The sequence below is a fragment of the Gekko japonicus genome, unplaced genomic scaffold (assembly GCF_001447785.1).
Source record: "Gekko japonicus isolate JY-2015 unplaced genomic scaffold, Gekko_japonicus_V1.1 scaffold70, whole genome shotgun sequence".
NCBI lineage: Eukaryota > Metazoa > Chordata > Lepidosauria > Squamata > Gekkonidae > Gekko > Gekko japonicus.
The window spans coordinates 1,876,593-1,893,882 of NW_015167529.1; the positions used below are offsets into that span (position 1 = coordinate 1,876,593).

The 17,290-nt window shown below is 42.1% G+C and overlaps 1 protein-coding gene across 1 annotated transcript in view; it reads left to right on the forward strand.

The window, feature by feature from the left end:
- The first annotated feature begins 795 nt into the window (after positions 1 to 795).
- The window catches only part of LOC107112232 (hornerin-like), a 115,938-nt gene continuing 99,443 nt past the window's right edge, over positions 796 to 17,290 (forward strand). The window contains exons 1-4 of the mRNA XM_015413329.1: positions 796 to 871; positions 9,536 to 9,731; positions 13,215 to 13,351; positions 16,041 to 16,129. Coding sequence (XP_015268815.1) covers positions 9,536 to 9,731; positions 13,215 to 13,351; positions 16,041 to 16,129 — 422 coding nt within the window. The 5' untranslated portion in view covers positions 796 to 871. The remainder of the gene's footprint in view (positions 872 to 9,535; positions 9,732 to 13,214; positions 13,352 to 16,040; positions 16,130 to 17,290) is intronic.

The following is a 17,290-nucleotide window of genomic DNA, read 5'->3' on the forward strand; positions in this document are numbered from 1 at the left end:
GAAATAGGTACCTTTGAATCCTAAAAATTACAGCTATGTCCCCCCGCAAGGGTTATTTTTCTTCCATTTCTTTAAGTTACTCCTATATATTTTTACAAAATTAGAATTCTTAGGGTGTTTTTTTGTGAAATAGTTATATGACATACAATAGGTCTCTATTGCTGGTTGCAACTCTTAAAATAGATTGATTTTCTTAAGTGTTTAAACTTTTTGTAAAACATTGCTTTAAAACAATACTCCTCCCCATGACCACGTTACCTGGAAAACCTATTTGAGAATCATGTCTAACAACTCTGATCATTTTAAATTGTGCTTAAACATAAGTTTATTGTTCACTATCCTCAACAGTTCTAAAAAGTCTAGAAACATTACTTCCTTCACAACCAGAGTACTAATGTGGTTCTACAGGATTTATGAACAATTTAGTAAAAATCTGGAAAATAGGCACGTATTCCAACCACATTGTAATTCTAATTGTCCATTTTACTTCCGTGGAATATCCTCAGGAGCTTCCTGAGTACATGATTCCAAATGGAAATGTTACCTTAAAACAAATCTGTTTTGCAGCCTCCATTTCCATTTCAATTCAGGTAATCTGAAGGTCAGGGAATACATGACTCATGAACATTGTGAGCAGCCATTGCTAAATTTTGATGGAGGATTCCACTTCTGATGTCCTAATTTTTGAGGAGGAGATGCTGATGTCACTGATTGGCTAATTTTCCTCCCCCACCCTGTTTATGATTGGGAGATCCTCCCACCTCTGCTTTGTTTCACTGTCATTTTCTGCTCATCCTCTGGCACTCCAGGGCTGTACTTGCTGCACACTGGTCACAGGTTTGCTCCTGGTTGCAAGACTCAAGAAACAAAGGTGTGTTGGCTGGCATTTGTGGGATGAGAGGGAGAGGCAATTTAATTTCATCTGCTGGCTTTCCTTTCCCATACTACTGGTTTACTTAAGGATTTAATTACAAAAGGGGAACAATATTTATGCTGGGCAATGAACTGGGTGCTGGTTTTTGAGCCCTGAAATCTTTAGGACAATACTGAAAATCAAAAGGATCTTGGACTTAATCAGAGTGCCATGACTGAATGCAAAGTATTTAGGCTTTGTTTTGCATGAATCTGATTTTATTGAGGTTTTCCCCATAGGCATGCGATTTTTCTCTTTTAGATGGTATTATGTGGTATTTGCAACTGAAATGGTAGAAAACATGTACCAAACTATCTAAGCTTAGAGATATTATCATAAAGCCATGCTAAATCACAAGCGGGCAGCTGTTTGAGGCAGATGTTCTGATAAGGACATGGTTGAGGGCAAGGCTTCTGAGATTTGATCAGATTGTAGTATGATCCTTGCATTTGTATAGCTTGTTATTTTCAGGGCTAGACCGCAAGATCAAAAAGATGTTTACCTAGAAACATTCTTTAGTAACACTTGGAATTATTCTTTGTGACCTACTACAAAATAGAAGAAAGTGATTTTATGATTTCCCTCTCCCTAAATGTGTTAAGGTCTAGCTCAGGGGTCCCCAAAATGGTTCCTGTGGACGCCATGGCACCCCAACACCTTTCCTGGTGCCCACCAAGTGTTTTTTGAAAGTGGACAGGGCCAGATGGGGCTTTTGCCCAGCAAGGCTTCACTGGAGATGCAATTGGCTGTGCAGATGGTTAAAAACATTGCTTTGGCAACAGCTGCCACCACAGCACAAGCATCTTCATTTTGTGAGTGAAGGTAAGCTGTGGCAGTCATTCTGTGGCCGGCTCCACCTCCTGCAGCAGCCATTTTGTGGCAGTCATTGAGAGGCAGTGGCCACCACACTGTGTTGGAATTGCACAGGCTCAAAAAGATTGGGGACCCCTGTTCTAGCTCATGTGAGTAGTAGATTAGATAGTAACAATGAAATCCTAAGCAAAGCAGAGTTACACCTTTAGGAGGGTGTGACTCTGCTCAAGATGGCATTGTAAACCCTTTAGTGGACCTTATTACTTTCAACTGTATGTGGAGGAAATGCTGAATGCTACCACAAGGAGAAACAAATTCCATTCTCACAGAGAACAAGGATATTCGGGGAAAGGATAAGCTAGGACATTCCTCCTGAAATCTAACTTTGTATGCACAGTGAATTAAAATAAAATGATGGAGCAGCATTCAGTGTTATGACTTCTCCCCAACATACACACACACACACACACACACTTTGCAAACTCTTCGTGTACAATAGAGGGATAGTGTTACCATCTCATTTGCTATTCTTATATTTAACAAATATTCTCATGCAAATATACACAAAAAAGGCCCACCAAATGAGGCCCTGTGCAAATGTATAGGAATTAAGGTTCATTTTGTTGTTGTTGTTTGTCGTTCAGTCGCACAGTCGAGTCCGACTCTTCGCGACCCCATGGACCAGATCACGCCAGGCCTTCCTGTCTTCCGCCGTCCTCTGAAGTTTGCTCAATTTCATGTTTGTTGCATCTATGACTCTGTCTAACCATCTCATCCTTTGCTGTCCCCATCTTCTTTGACCTTCAATCTTTCCCAGCATCAGGGTCTTCTCCAGTGAGTGCTCCCTTCTCATTGGGTGGCCAAAGTATTTGAGCTTCAGTTTCATTATCTGGCCTTCCAGGGAACAGTCAGGGTTGATTTCTTTTAGGATTTGATCTTCTTGCAGTTCAAGGGACTCTCAAGAGTCTTCTCCAGCACCATAGTTCAAAAAAATCTATTCTTCGGCGCTCGGCCTTCCTTATAGTCCACCTCTCGCAGCCATACATAACTACTGGGAATACCATTGCTTTGACCATGCGGACTTTTGTTGGCAAGGTGATGTCTCTAATTTTTATCATGCTGTTTAGGTTCACCATCGCTTTCCTCCCAAGGAGCAGGCGTCTTTTAATTTCATGGCTGCGGTCACAGTCTGCGGTGATCTGGGATCCCAGGAACGTGAAGTCTGTCACTACTTCCACGACTTCCCCTTCTATTTGCCAAGGAGTGATGGGGCCGGATGCCATGATCTTAGTTTTTTTTAATTTTGATCTTCAAGCCCACTTTTGCGCTCTCCTCTTTCACTCTGAGCAAGAACCTCTTAAGGTCCTCTTCACTTTCTGCCATTAGAGTGGTATCATCTGCATAGCTGAGGTTGTTGATCTTTTTCCCAGCAAAACTCAGAAATATTACTGCAACCAGCACTCTCAAGCAAGAGTGAGAGTCTAGACAAGACTGGGTATAGGTCACCCAGCAAGCTTCTAGGGCACAGTAGGGACTCGAATCTGGGTTTCCCAGATCCTGGTTCAACACTTTTGCACAAGTTTAGCTTCCATAGCAATTAGCATGTGGGGGAGCGGTCTGGAGATACCCTGGGCCAAGATATGCCAATTCCTTTAATTTTTGGCCCCGAAACTCCCATGATCATCCTGAAGCTGGTAGCCAATTTTGAGATTCCTAGTTTTATTTTCTGATGAGTTATGCCTGCCACAAATGGACAGACAGATGGACGTGTAGATATTTCTATTATTATAGATATGTGGTAACAGCCAGCCAAGTGATTTGGTTTGGATTAGGGTCATATGGGGCGGGGGAGATGGAATCGTTGTCTGGGCCCCATGGTGGCTCTTGATAGTCTGGTTTCTATTATACAAATTCTGGGAAGATCCATTTCTTTCTTTCTTTACTGTTATTTATACACCTTTCTTACTGAGACTGAAAGTGGGTTATAGAGTGTATACAATCAGTCTGAAGACACATCTAATAAACATAGTGTAAGCTGATATAATCAGTATGAAGAGATATCTAAAAAGCAGTGCACTAGGCCTAGAATTACAGAAATCTGAATAAGCATAGCATATTAGGTATGATATAGAGTGCGCATATAATATAGAAATATGGAATTATAGGAATTCCCAGAGTTTTATCTGGTTAGATTAGACCCTGGAAGACAGAATACTGCAAGGATGGAGGTTTTCTCCACTATATTGCTGATTTTCCCACAGATAGGAGCGGTGTGATATACAGAGAACAGTTCTGGTCTCACACATGTTGCTCCACTGTGACAGCTTTCTGCACTTGAGCAAGGTTTTTTGAAGATGCCACGCTGATAAAAGATATGATTGGTGGCTGCCTGTACCTGAATATTCTCTGTGGTGGTCCCACATGGTGGAACAACCTGAGGAAGTTGGGAAGTTTCCTCAACTTTTTATCCTTCTGCAGAATGTGTAGAATGGAATTTCTTAGGATGGTGTTTTAATGAAGGGGATGCTGTTCTACTTTTAATGTTGTATGTAAATTTGTAAATGGTACTTATCATTGGTTTAAATTTTTTGCAACCTGCCTTCAGTCTTTATGGAAAAGGTGGAATAGAAATGAATTTGGTGTAGTGGTTAAGTGTGTGGACTCTAATCTGGGACAACCGGGTTTGATTCCCCACTCTTCCACTTGCAGCTGCTAGATGACCTTGGGCAAGCCATAGTTCTGTCAGAGCTGTCCTTGAAAGGGCAGTTCTTGAAAAAACTCTCTCAGCCCCACCTATCTCACAGGGTGTCTGTTGTGGGGAGGGGAAGGGAAAAGAGTTTGTAAGCCACTCTGAGACTCCGAGTGAAGGGCGGGGTATAAATACAATCTCTTCTCTTCTTCTTCTTCTCTTCTAATTTGCCTTTCTCCTTTTTTGTGTAATAGTTGCTAAAGCAGTGAACAGGAGGAAATTTCTTACCTTCCCAGATGTAATTTATGACTTTCACTTGCATTTCTGCTGAAGGGAAAATGTGAAGAGGAAAAAAAGTGGGAGTTTTTGCAAAAACAGAAAAACAGATTAAGGAAGATGAAGAGAAAAGGGGAATGCGGCATCCTTTTAAATTAAATTAGGTGTGAGATAACCTGGCTGGCATGAGAAAATGAAGTTGCGAAGGAATGTGGCAGGCGGGCTGCTCCAGGTGTTTTGCCTGAGGCGACGTGGCTAAGGGTGCTGCTGTGAGAAAAAGGAGGATAGGTCAGATTGTGGACAATTTTAAAACTCTGCATTCGTATTTGGATTACAGATTGATAATCTAACCCTGGTGCAGAGTAGGTAATGGATGGTTGTCGCAAAAACAAGCAAGACTCCAATAGCACCTTAAAATAATGTTTTGCGGTTTAAGTCCTTCAGATCTATACCCAAAAGTCAAATTCATGAAGCAGTTTGGAAAGAGCTGTTAGACATATGAATCTGTGTAGTATTCAGTTTTTCAAAAGGAATTCTTTTCTTGATATGGTTTCTCTTTGCAGTTTGTCTGTAGCAAGGTATTTAAAATCCCTACCATGCCTTATCTAATTCCAAGTTGCCAAGCTGCTATTTCTCTTGTCTGTCTCTCGGCACACATACATGACTATCAGATTTGCTCTATCAATCATGTAATATATGGGCTACTTTTCACCCTGGTGAGAGAAACTTGCATTTGCCATCAACAAGCCATTGCAGCTCCCTGCTGAGGTTACTACCATCCTTTTCACATTCACACTTGTAAGTTTACATTTCAGGCATCTTAGATGTATACCATAAAATTCCTATAATGTGAAGCAGCCCTTCAGCACATCATTTTGGATGCTGCTTTGTGTTCTAGGTCAGGATAGAAGCAGGAAAGCAAAATGTTCAGGGGCAGGTTTCCTTCCATGTATCCAAGCAGCCATTGCAGGTATTATTTTAAGATCACATTTTCCAAACCTATGTAATGTAGATGCTGTGCATGGAGCAGGTGAGTCAGAGAGGAAGAGCTCAAAAACACAGAGAGCAAATCACATGAAACCATTGTTTATCACTCTTCTTAATAGAACAGCACCCACATGATGTACTTATATTTTAATTAGAGGTGGGGTAGGTCAATATACTCACAGGAAAGTGTGCAACCACACCTACTTCACTGATGTTGATGCAAGACATATATGGAGGAATCCCATGTGAATGCCATTCACCATGCCAGCCCAGGGTGAGACAGTTTCTATTTCTCTCTCCATTTCCCCCCTTCAAAGCGGTGATCGTTTGTCTCTCTGAGCATCTGATCTTTCACTCCCTTTTATTGATTGTGACAATGGGAAAGCCTTCACTCCTCCTGTGGCCCGTTTCAGTTCTTTCAACATATCTTTCACAATCTCCTGATTTATCTACTGATACTGTAACTTACTGATCACTTAGTGCTTGGTTTCAGTTGCACCTAAAGTGCAGCACAGGAATCTGTTTAGGAAATCTTCAGCAACCTGTGAATGTTGTTTGCTTGGAATTCAAACTTGCTAAGGTGGGAATGGTAACAAACAGCAAACTAATTCCTGTTTCTTTGTAATATCCGAAATGGAACTCGCTAGACGTTCCTTGGAGCCATTTCCGTCTAGTGGCTGGACGACCCCTTGTGATCAAATGTTGATTACTTCAGTTGATTGCCTCATGCATGGTATTTCTGCTTTCAGCATTCACTTAAAAAAAATTCTGGTCTTCCAAAAAGGTTTCCTCTGAAGGTTCATCCTACAATAAATACAAACCTGCAAACTTAAGAACACTTCCCTGGGAGTAAGCCCCATTGAATGGACCTGAGTAGCATTAGGTTTGCTTAGGAGTAGCATTAGGATCTGCTTAGGATTGCTCTCAGAGTCTTTGTGGCATCACAGGACTCATAGTTTTCTTGAGGCAACAGATGTACGCAGCTACTGCTCTAGAATCTCTTGCAAGATGCATAAGCACACATTTCAAAAATCACTAAAAAGTTCAAAAATGAGAAGCAGGATTGACTTATGCTTCCTGTCCCCCCCCCATTCACAATGATCCCATTTGACTACACTAGAGGAAATAATTTATTTTAACTTCATGGAGTGCACCAAACAGTTGCTAAGTATGGGGTGGACTGACTGGTGATTTCATAGGGTATCTACATAGGAATTTCTACACTTCAGGCGAGCATCTATACTTTAGGAGACTCTGCACTGACTCAACTGAAAAAGTGCTTTTTGCCACGCAGATAACAAGTGGAATTGAGACATTCAGGAAGCTTATGGGGATACAATTAATAATTGTATTGAATTGAGACATTCAGGAAGCTTATGGGGATACAATTAATAATTGTATTGAATCAGTGCCTCCAAGGTACTGTCTGAGTATCCATAGTTCCCACCTTAAATCTGTGTGGGTGAGCCTGTAGGGAAGGAGCAAAGTTGTACCTAGAATATTATTAATTAATTAATTGATAAAACGTTTGCATGCTACCTTTCCACCTGACTTCGGGCCCTCAGGGCAGAGACAGAATATGGACAAGAGCGAACTCAAAATATAGATTTGGATCATATGAACTGTGAATGGAGGGCTTTACAGAAGGGATATCAGCCACCTTTCCCTTCCCACTGGAGCCCCTTGAGCTGCTTCCGAGAGTGAGGGATGCTCAGGACCAGGCGGGATGCTGGAGTGGTGGGAATTGCCCTCCTCCCTCCACTCTTGCATAGGAGATTTCCACAAATGAAGCACACGTTCACACAAAAGAGGACCTCCACTTTTCAGCTCTACCCACACCGCATCATAAGCCATTCATGAAGAGCCCTTTGTGGCTTTTGGGGAGGCTGAAGGGGCTGCAGGGGGAGCAGTAAAGATCCCTTGTGTGGCCCACTTGTGGTTAATAGGACCAAAAGCCTTCCCACCCCCCCCCGTACTGTTATTTTGTATTCTGTTTTTTTCTTGCTTGTGCCGACACGTCAGAATCCCTTTATTTCTTTGGGATTTTGTACAAAATAGCCTACCTCATCCATGTCTTGAAACACTTGGAGTGGAGATTTGGCTTGAACAGAGTATTTCCACCCAGCAATGCTTGTGAAACTGGAAGGGATGGGGAAAGACTACACTTAATCCGAGTTTGTAATTATGGACTCTTTTAAAGGAAGTGGATGTGATCTGAATCAACATGTCAGCCCAGGTTCTAGGTAGGTGTAAGTCCAGATAGATAGCTCAACATCCAACAAAAAATGAGCATGATTCACCAAAGGTGAAATACCGCACTCAGTTGCCCTCTTAGACTTCATGTTGGCTCACTGTAAATTACAAGAGTACACTTCATAGAAGCAATAATTTCTAAGACAGTGGTTCATAAACCAGATAAACTTTGGTTAGAGTAACATTCTTGAGAATTCAAACCTTCCTTGAACCGTAGGAGCTGTTCTTCAACTTAACTGGGTCTTCTGCCAGCAGAGAAAGGCTCCTTAAACAGGAGGAAGGTTTCTGAGCAGAATGATAGGAAATACACAATGGTCTGGAATTATACAACCTGAAATGACACTAGCCTTTTATTCAGCGTCATCATTGTTTCTTGTTGATCATTGGTCAGTTAAGAGAACATCATAAGTTACCCTTGCTGTCCTTTGTTAGTTCTTGCTCTAATGTTTATGGTTATTTTTGCTTAATGTTTTATTTTATCTGTGATGATATAGATTGTTCTTATTCTTGTTAATCTCATTGGGCCCAGTTGCAGGAAAAAAGGGAGGCTTACAAAGGTTTTTAATAAATTAAAATGACTAAATAAAATAATCCAGGCTTTATTTCCCTCTCTAACTTCAGAACCTACTGCTTTGGTGGCCCTCATATAAGTGTTTTACATGAATAAATTTCCTACAACCCCCCCCCCTCAAAAAACAACATGAAGAATTCTGAATAACCAGCCATTGATTCCCCACATGGGATTTGTTCAGTGCCTTAACATTAATACATCAGAGACAAAAGCCCGGCTCACTCATTACAATTTTACAAATCCAGCTGCTTATGAGATTGTGGTACATATGATCCTGTTGATATGCATGGTTGTAATTTAGTGTGAACAGGGGATCACATGATTTCCAGCTTCAGTATACGCAACCAGGAATCCAGATTTTTGCCGGTGCACATACTGAAATTAGAAAATATACAGATTGTCCTATTCATACAAAATGGTGACCACACATGTTGGTGGGATCGGGGGGAGTGCACTGTCCTGTTATGTGAAGTTGAAATGCCAAAATTCTAATGATTGAAGGGAATTTGTTTTCACACATGAGACTAAAAGTGCATTGAAACTCTTGCATGGTATTCTTGCATGAATAATGTTATCCAGAACAGATTGTGGAACAGAAATCAAGGCAATCAGTGCAGATTTTAGTCAATGCAGACTGTCTATTAGAGGCAGATTTCAGGAGAAACCAATTTAAGCCTCCTTTAAGAAAATGCTTTACCTTCTTAAATCAAGGAATAGATTGTGTTTATACATGGTGCACCAGCACAATGTTTTATTAATGCAGATGACCAGCCTGTAGCACAGGTCTTACAAGGGTGATGTTCCGGATATCCTCGTGGGCCTGGCTTATGGCTTAGAATCCTGCCTACACTCTTGCCTGCCTTTCCAGCCACTGACTACTTTCAGCTCTTCAGCTAAGCAAACTGTGTAAAATCACCCCGAAGCATGGTAGGCTGCATATATATAAAGTGCATTAAGAATGGTGATGCCTATTACACTCAGAGTTTGGTCACTCATATCCCATTGTCCGGTTTTGTTTTTATTTTGCTCCAAGATGAAGCACTATCTCTTCTTCGCATTGCTGCTCTGTGGAGTCTTCACCACACAAGTCCTCTGCCTTTCATATGGGAATATTTCACTAGCTTGTGAATCGATGTTGCCAGACCACTCTGTTGAACCACAGGAATCTGAATCACCCTATCACATTTCTGTATTATCAGATGAATATGACCCAGGAAAAGAAGTAAAAGGTAAATAATATAAGCTTCCTCCTAGCTTGTTGTCCTTCTCATTCAGATCTTCCTGGAAAGAAATGGAGCAGGTTGAGTTCATACAGTTTATCTGACCATCTTGTTAGTGGAAATGCAAACAAGTATAAGGCTCCAGGTTACTAGATGATCACTTGATTAACAATCATCTGCTACCACCTTATAAAAATTCAAGCTTATCCATTCCATGTCATGTAGCAACCCAGCTCCTTTGCACTTACATTTCAGAAGGCTCAGTGTGAGGGTGCCTTAATGCTCAACATTTTTGGATATATCTCCTGATTCAGGGAGTCTTTTGTCCTCCTCTTCAGAGTTCACTTGAGGGAGTTCATTTACTAAAGTCTCTCTAGTCTCCCTTAGCTCTCAGCTTCCAGTCCCAAAGCTCTCCAGCCTCTCTGTAACATCAAAGGCACTAAGCCAATAGGTACCTGAAGGCCCATGATGCACTCACTTCCCATCACCTACACTCAGGGGTCGTTTCGTAGAAAAAGAGCTAGGGGAACTCATTAGCATAACTCATTAGCATATGCCACACCCCCTGACATCACTGGAAGTGTGTCATAAGGCCACACACCCCGCCCCCAATGGTCCCGGCCCATGAGGGGCCCGGCGGTGGACCTGCAAGGCCGGCGGGAGTGCAAGGAAGCCCCGCGAAGGCCCTCCCTGGCCCCAGGCAGGCAGGGGTGGGAGAGGCAGGGAGGAAGCAACTTACCCTCCCTCTTCTCCTGCCTCCTCCTGGCTGAATGAGGGCTGGAAGCGGGGCGGCCGGAAGCAGGGGGCGGGGCTTCGTCATGTGCCCCGCCCCTGTACCTCACCCGGGGAAACTGCGATCCCCCACGATCCCCCCCGAAATGACCTCTGCCTACACTACAACAGCCCACTGAGATCTCAGGGCAGATCTCTTCCCACCATATGATATTCACAGCTCGGGGGCTATAATTATTTGTCAACATTTTCTGCAGCATTTTTCATAAGGAACAGTGCGCTTTATATTTCTGTTGTGCTTTAATCTTGTATGAGGAGTTAAGTAGAGAAAGAGTCACTTGCCTGGGGCCAAACAATGAACAGGGATTTTTGTCTGGCTGTTCCATGTGTAAATGTAGTCCTCTCTGCAGTGTACCACTGGCTTTGCATTTCTCATGTATGACATCATAAGATGTGTAATCACGTCTTGGCTAATAATGTTGCCTATGGTGGATAAGTCAGGACACAAACAAGAAAGCCAGGGTGGAGTTGTGGTCAATGCTCCCTCTAAGCTGTGGAGGCTTGTGAGCAAAAATTCAACTTTGTGAGCTGCTGGCATTAAAGCTGTGAGCAAGTGATTTGGCTCCTGCATAAATTAGTTTCCTCTGGAGCCCTCCTTCCTGAGCTAAGTCAAAAATGTCTGAGCCGGAGGCTAAAAAACTATGAGCTAGCTCAGACTAACTCAGCTTAGAGGGAACACTGGTTGTGGTTAAAAGTGTCAGCCTTGACCTGGATAGCCCAGGCAAGTCCAATCTCATCAGGTCTATGAAGAAGGGCCGACCCTGGCAAGTACTGGATGGGAGACCTCCAAGGAATACCAGGGCAGGGACGCAGAGGCAGGCAATAGCAAGCCACCTCTCTGAAATGTCCAAGCCCCACTAGGGGTCATCAGAAGTCCACATGACTTCCAGGCACACACACACACACGCACACAAACACACAAAGAGTGTCAGACAAGTATCTGGGTGACCCAGGTTTGAATCCCCACTTGTGCCATGGAAGCTCTCTGGGTGACCCTGGGCCAGTCACATTCTCTTAGCCTAACCTACCTCACAGGGTTGTTGTGAAGATAAAATGAAGGGGAGGAGAATGATGTAAGCTGCTTTGGGTTCCCACTGTGGAGAAAGGTGGGGTATAAATGCATTAAATAAAAAATTAAGAAACAAGATGCCTTCCTGAAGTTCAGATTTTAGCTTTCTGAAGCTGATAGGGATAAAAGTCTTGTTTACTTTGTTTAACATATATTCATGTATATGGCAATCACTTACAAAGAAAATGCAGGGTTCTAGGTTTATATTAATGTTGTTCACCATACGGATCCTTATTTTTCTGCAGCTGGTAGGAACAGAATGGGCAATGCACAGAGATTCATTTAAAATTATTGCTTTAAATGGCTGTCATGCCATTTGCATCCACACTGCAAACTGCTGATATTAAAGAACTCATTATGCATGATATTTTTGTCCATCGGCCTTTTTACCACATGTACATGTGCATGATGTACTTTGCCTGAGACTTATAAAACAATTAGCTATTCCATATCCCCCAACTTCAGAAAGGAATATTATGGATTCCACACCAGTTTAAAAATAGTATAGTTGTCAACTTGAAAGGAGGTCTAAGTGAAGTAGAATGTAGTCCTAGGCATGAGGGACTATAGCATTGTTTGAGTTGGTAATAAAGTCCAGGGGCTAACATTTGCCTGGCTTGATTCCCTTGGCAGGTGTCAGCCTCGCAGGAACTCTCAGACACAATAAGTCCTTTTAAAAGCTTTATTGTGAGATCAGGAAAGTTGCTGTAAAGTCAAACTCTTTGACAGAACTGAGGAATATTACAAAGTAGGAATCTACGAGACCTCTGATCCTGCCCTCATTCATAGGTCATGGTTACATAGTGCATAGGCAGGTTAATACAGGTTAATACAGCTCAATTTAGACGGTGAGAATGTTATCATTTGAGTCTTTCTCGAAGGCCATGAGAATGAGAAATAGCGAAAGTTCTCTCTGGCCTATGCGGAGGATGTTTCCTTTCCCCAGAGTTTCAGGAGCAGCTAATCTAGGGTTCACGCAGACATGTCTCAATCGCCCCTCCCGCAAGAATGTCAGAGGAGGACCTTGCAGACAGATTGATACAATGCCAGCAGGTGCTAAACGGAAAATCGGGAACTACAAGCAGGGAGGGGAACAGCTGGCGAAGCACTAACAAAGCATAGCTATGTACATCAGAGAGCCACAGTTACAAATATGATGACCCGGGCAAGGGTCCGATTCTGACAGCAGGAAGGAGAATATTGGAGTTGTATAGTATCTTTGTAGTATTTGCTGTATCAGCTACTTCTCATCAGATACCTCGAGAAAGAGACAAATTGCACCCTCTAGGTGCTCATGACTGCTCTGTATTTCTCATTTACCTAGACTAAAGTCTGCACCTTCTTTATACAGACAGCTCCCCCATACCTTTTGCTTGGCCAAAGATATTCAGGGCCATCAAAGCACATGTTGAGTGGTAATACCTCCAAGCAATTAAGAAGTGTCAATTATTATCATCCTTTTTGTCATGCATGAAAGACTGAATAACAGTGAACAGAGGCCAAGCATATGTGAAGGAGACATTTCTGAAGGAACCAAGTTTGCCGCATCTCTTAACAATATCATCTTTAGTACCATTAAAATGCAGAATATAATGTATGACACTTATGATTCTCTGTATCTGTTTCTCCAGTGAACATAGAGGGAACACCTGAAGTTGGATTTAAATGGTTTATGCTGCAGGCACGAGACATTGAGGAAAACGTCCCAGTTGGTTCATTTCACATCACAGATTCAAATACACAGGGCCTTGACTGCTACAACCTTTCGGTATGTGTTTCTTCCTTCAGCTTGGATAGTTAACATGTATGCTGGGATTTACATGATAAAGAATTCATTTTTCTGTTCAAGCAAGATCAACATTTCTAGCTATAGCTGAATTCTGTCCCACAAACCAACAGCAGAATGCAGGCAGTCCTCATGTTCCTCTTCATCCTCTGCGATCCCTTTCACCTCCCAGAAAAGTTATTCCTGGAATTGTGGGATCCACATGGATCCAGGGTGAGAAGAAGGATGAGGACAGGTGAAATCAGCCCTCTTTCCTCTTCCATCATCCTCACTCCAGACCTTCAACTCATACTGCAGTTTATCTAAGTGAGTCCTATGACCCCAGGAATAATCTTTCTAGGGACTGAAAGAGATTGCCGGGAGAGAGGGAAATGTGGGGAATATTTACCACTGTTTGTTTACAGTCAGTTTACTGTAGAATTCTTGTGAGCTGTGGTTTATAAATCAAAACAGGGTCAGTCCTGGCTAGTATTTAGATGGGAGACCTCCATGGAATACTAGAGTCATGATAAGGAAGCAGGCAATGGCAAATTGCTTCTGATGTCTCTTGCCTTGAAAACCCTATGGGGTCTCCATAAGCCAGCTGTGGCTTGACCGCACTTTCCACCACCATACACAAGAAACGTGGGGGTTATGGAGTCCATTATGCATTCAGTCCTCAGATAAGCCAGATATTTCTGTTGTTCTGGAATGGAACAAGACAGCTGGTACTTTGCGTCTAAATGAATTGACTACTGTGGAGGTGGTAATGATCCTGAGCAATGCCCAAGATCTGGTGCAAAATGTAAATATTGTTGAAATGTTCAAGGGTAGTGATGACAGCTCTATCCAATTCAGCATACAGGGAGGTGGAAAGTTGTTCAGGAAGCCCAACATAGTCACATTTAGTTAGTGTCAACGTCAGTTTCTCAAAGACAGGGATTGTTACAAGATGTCAACGAAAGTCAAGAGAATCAGATCTCTTCAGGTATTTGGAGGTTATTCAGGTATAATAGAAGCTCAGTCAAACGGTGCACTACAGATGAGAAATGTACACTTTTGGGGGTTTGGTTTCTTTTGTTCTTGTTTTCAAAAGCTTAGTTTGTTTTTACTGCATTATTTTTATTACATGTGTTCATAAGAACATAAGAACATAAGAGATGCCAATGTTGGATCAGGCCAAAGGCCCATCCAGTCCAACACTCTGTATCACACAGTGGCCAGAAATACCAGTGCCATCAGGAGGTCCACCAGTGGGGCCAGGACATTAGAAGCCCTCCCACTGTTGACCCCTCATTCATTTTTGCTTTCATATTTGTTGTCATTCCATTGAGAACAGTTCTAGAAAGAGTCCAGTGAGCAAAGAAGTTGGATCACGCCACATTTTCCAAGACCTAAATATCTGTGACCTTGCAAAAAGATGGTTAGTTTGTAGTTCATTGGACACCTGATCACTTCAGAACAAAAACTTCCAAATGATCTGAACAGAATGTGATTGAATATATGGGAAATGTATTTATCACGACCCAACAATTCCTTCTTGGTACGAGAGTTCTGTAGGAGAGATGGAACTCCTCTGCCAGGGAGGGCTTTTCCACTGACTTCAGTAAGAACTTTGCATGTACCTAGGTCTGTTTGTAAAGGGGCTGAATATGTGCTGCCAGTGTGCTTGTGGGTTTGTTCATGAGGGACTAAAGTGGACTGATTAGTGGATGTCAACATGAGGATACTAGTGGGTGTCAACAGCAAGATCAACAGCACAAGATCAAGATCATGGAAAACATTAAAGATTACACAGGTGGGATGTGCGGTTCCAGCTGTGTCATGAGTTGCAGTTCCTCTTCACATGAGTTGCTGTTTCTCATCTGTTCCCATGTGTGTGATGCCCAATTTAGGACTTCAGCCTGGTCTCCTGTGCTGTCTGGGGAACCCTATATGTTCTGTGGGCAAATCCATTAGTTCTCTTGAGTCCAGTAGCATTCCCCCAAACCGTTTCAGTCAGATCAGGAAATGATGTAGTGTGAGAGGCTGAATTCCCCTTCTCCTAGTATGCTGCTGTCCTGATTTGAATCAGGCCCTGTGCACAGGGAAATTGAAACTTACGTCTGACTGCTGCACAAGATGGGTACCCCATACCCAACAGTTGTACAGAATGTGTGAAAAGCTGTACCAGAAATGGTGCTTTAATACTATTCCTAACATGACCAACTACCCATCGAAATGAACCAAGAGTTTCCTCAAAATAATCTACAATATCTCTAGGGGTCCTGAAGCATATTTTTAGTTTGTATCTCTGAACTGATTCCCCAAGAACAGAAAAAAAGAATCCATGATATGTCCCTGATCAGGGCTTGGTATGAGCCTTGATATAGCCTTGGACACAAAAGAAGATGAAAAGCAATACGGCTTCTACAGAAAATATAGCAGGAATATTTTTAAAATAAAATAACAGAGATGAAGAAAACAACTTTTGAGTACTGCATCAACAGGCTGCAGGAGTGCTTTATTGTGCTTTTAAATGCCTTGTCTTTGTATGGAAAATAAATTCAAAACCTTGTACTATGTATTTCCTGTATAACCATTGGTATCAGTAGATGTTTGGATTCCAGCATTGCCGTAAAAGGCTTTTATTTCAATAAGCAAATGTCTGAACATCTAAATCATGTTATCATGTCTGTCTTTAATTTTTCAGAATTCAGCATTAATTCAGACAAACGTAGATAAGAAACAGAATGTAACAGCACTTTGGGTTTCACCTGATGCAAAAACCATTCAATTTATGTAAGTAGATATTTGAAAATCTTCATTTGAATTTTTACCTTTTTAAAAAACTAGAATTTCTGTGGCTTTCTCAAACATCCATTGTTTTAATTTTTCCTCATATTTCCGCTCTACCCAGACATTTTAAATTCTTATTTTATGTCACTGTAGTGTCAGGGCCAGTTGGGAGGGGGGCAAGCCTCAAACTCAGAGAAGATCTGAGATTAGACACTTGTTAATTTGGGGGGGGGGCATTTGATAACTTTCTCTACTTGTTTTTTTGTGTGCATACCTATTAGGACAAAATGTGAAATACTCTCCTATTTTTTATTTTTAGTAAAATTATTGGCCTCAAAAGCTGGAATTTATACAGGCCTCTCTGAAAGGGTCTGACTAGGTAAAGGTAAAGGTTCCCTTGCTCGAAAGCCAGTCAAATCCGACTCTAGGGTTGTGGTGCTCATCTCCATTTCCAAGGCAAAGAGCCAGCGCTGTCCGAAGACATTTCCATGGTCATGTGGCCGGCATGACTAAACGCCAAGGTTCACGGAACGCTGTTACCTTCCCACCGAAGTGGTACCTATTTATCTACTTGCAATTTATTGCTTTTAAACTGCTAGGTTGGCAGGAACTGGAACCAGAGATGGGAGCTCACTCTGTCATGCGGCATTCGGGTCTCGAACTGCTGAACTACCAACCTTCCACAGCCTGCAGTTCAGCATCTTAACCACTTGAGCCACCGCAGCTCTGACTGTGGGCCCACAAAAAACTGCTGGGGGACAGTAGAAAAGAGAAATAGTCCAGTAGCACCTTAAAGACTAACAAAATTTGTGGTAGGGCATGAGCTTCCATGAGTCACTGCTCATTTCTTCAGATACAATATCAGTTTGGAATTCCCACCCCAAAACCTGTCCCTCATATTCTTTCCTCATCAGGCCTTTTAGTTTCCCCCTTTTATTTATTTGGCTAAATTCCAAAGTCTTATTTTTTCTGCTTGCTTAGGGAGTTCTTATTTGGGAGTTTGATACTTTTGATGCTTTCAGATTTTTCAAACAAAGTAAAGTTAGGGGCATTTGTTTTCAGATTTCCCTATTAAAATTATTTCAGGTATAGTTAACCCTGGTTGATCTATACATCTTATGTAGTACTTGTGTGAAACAACCACCGCATGATGGGTGCTATACA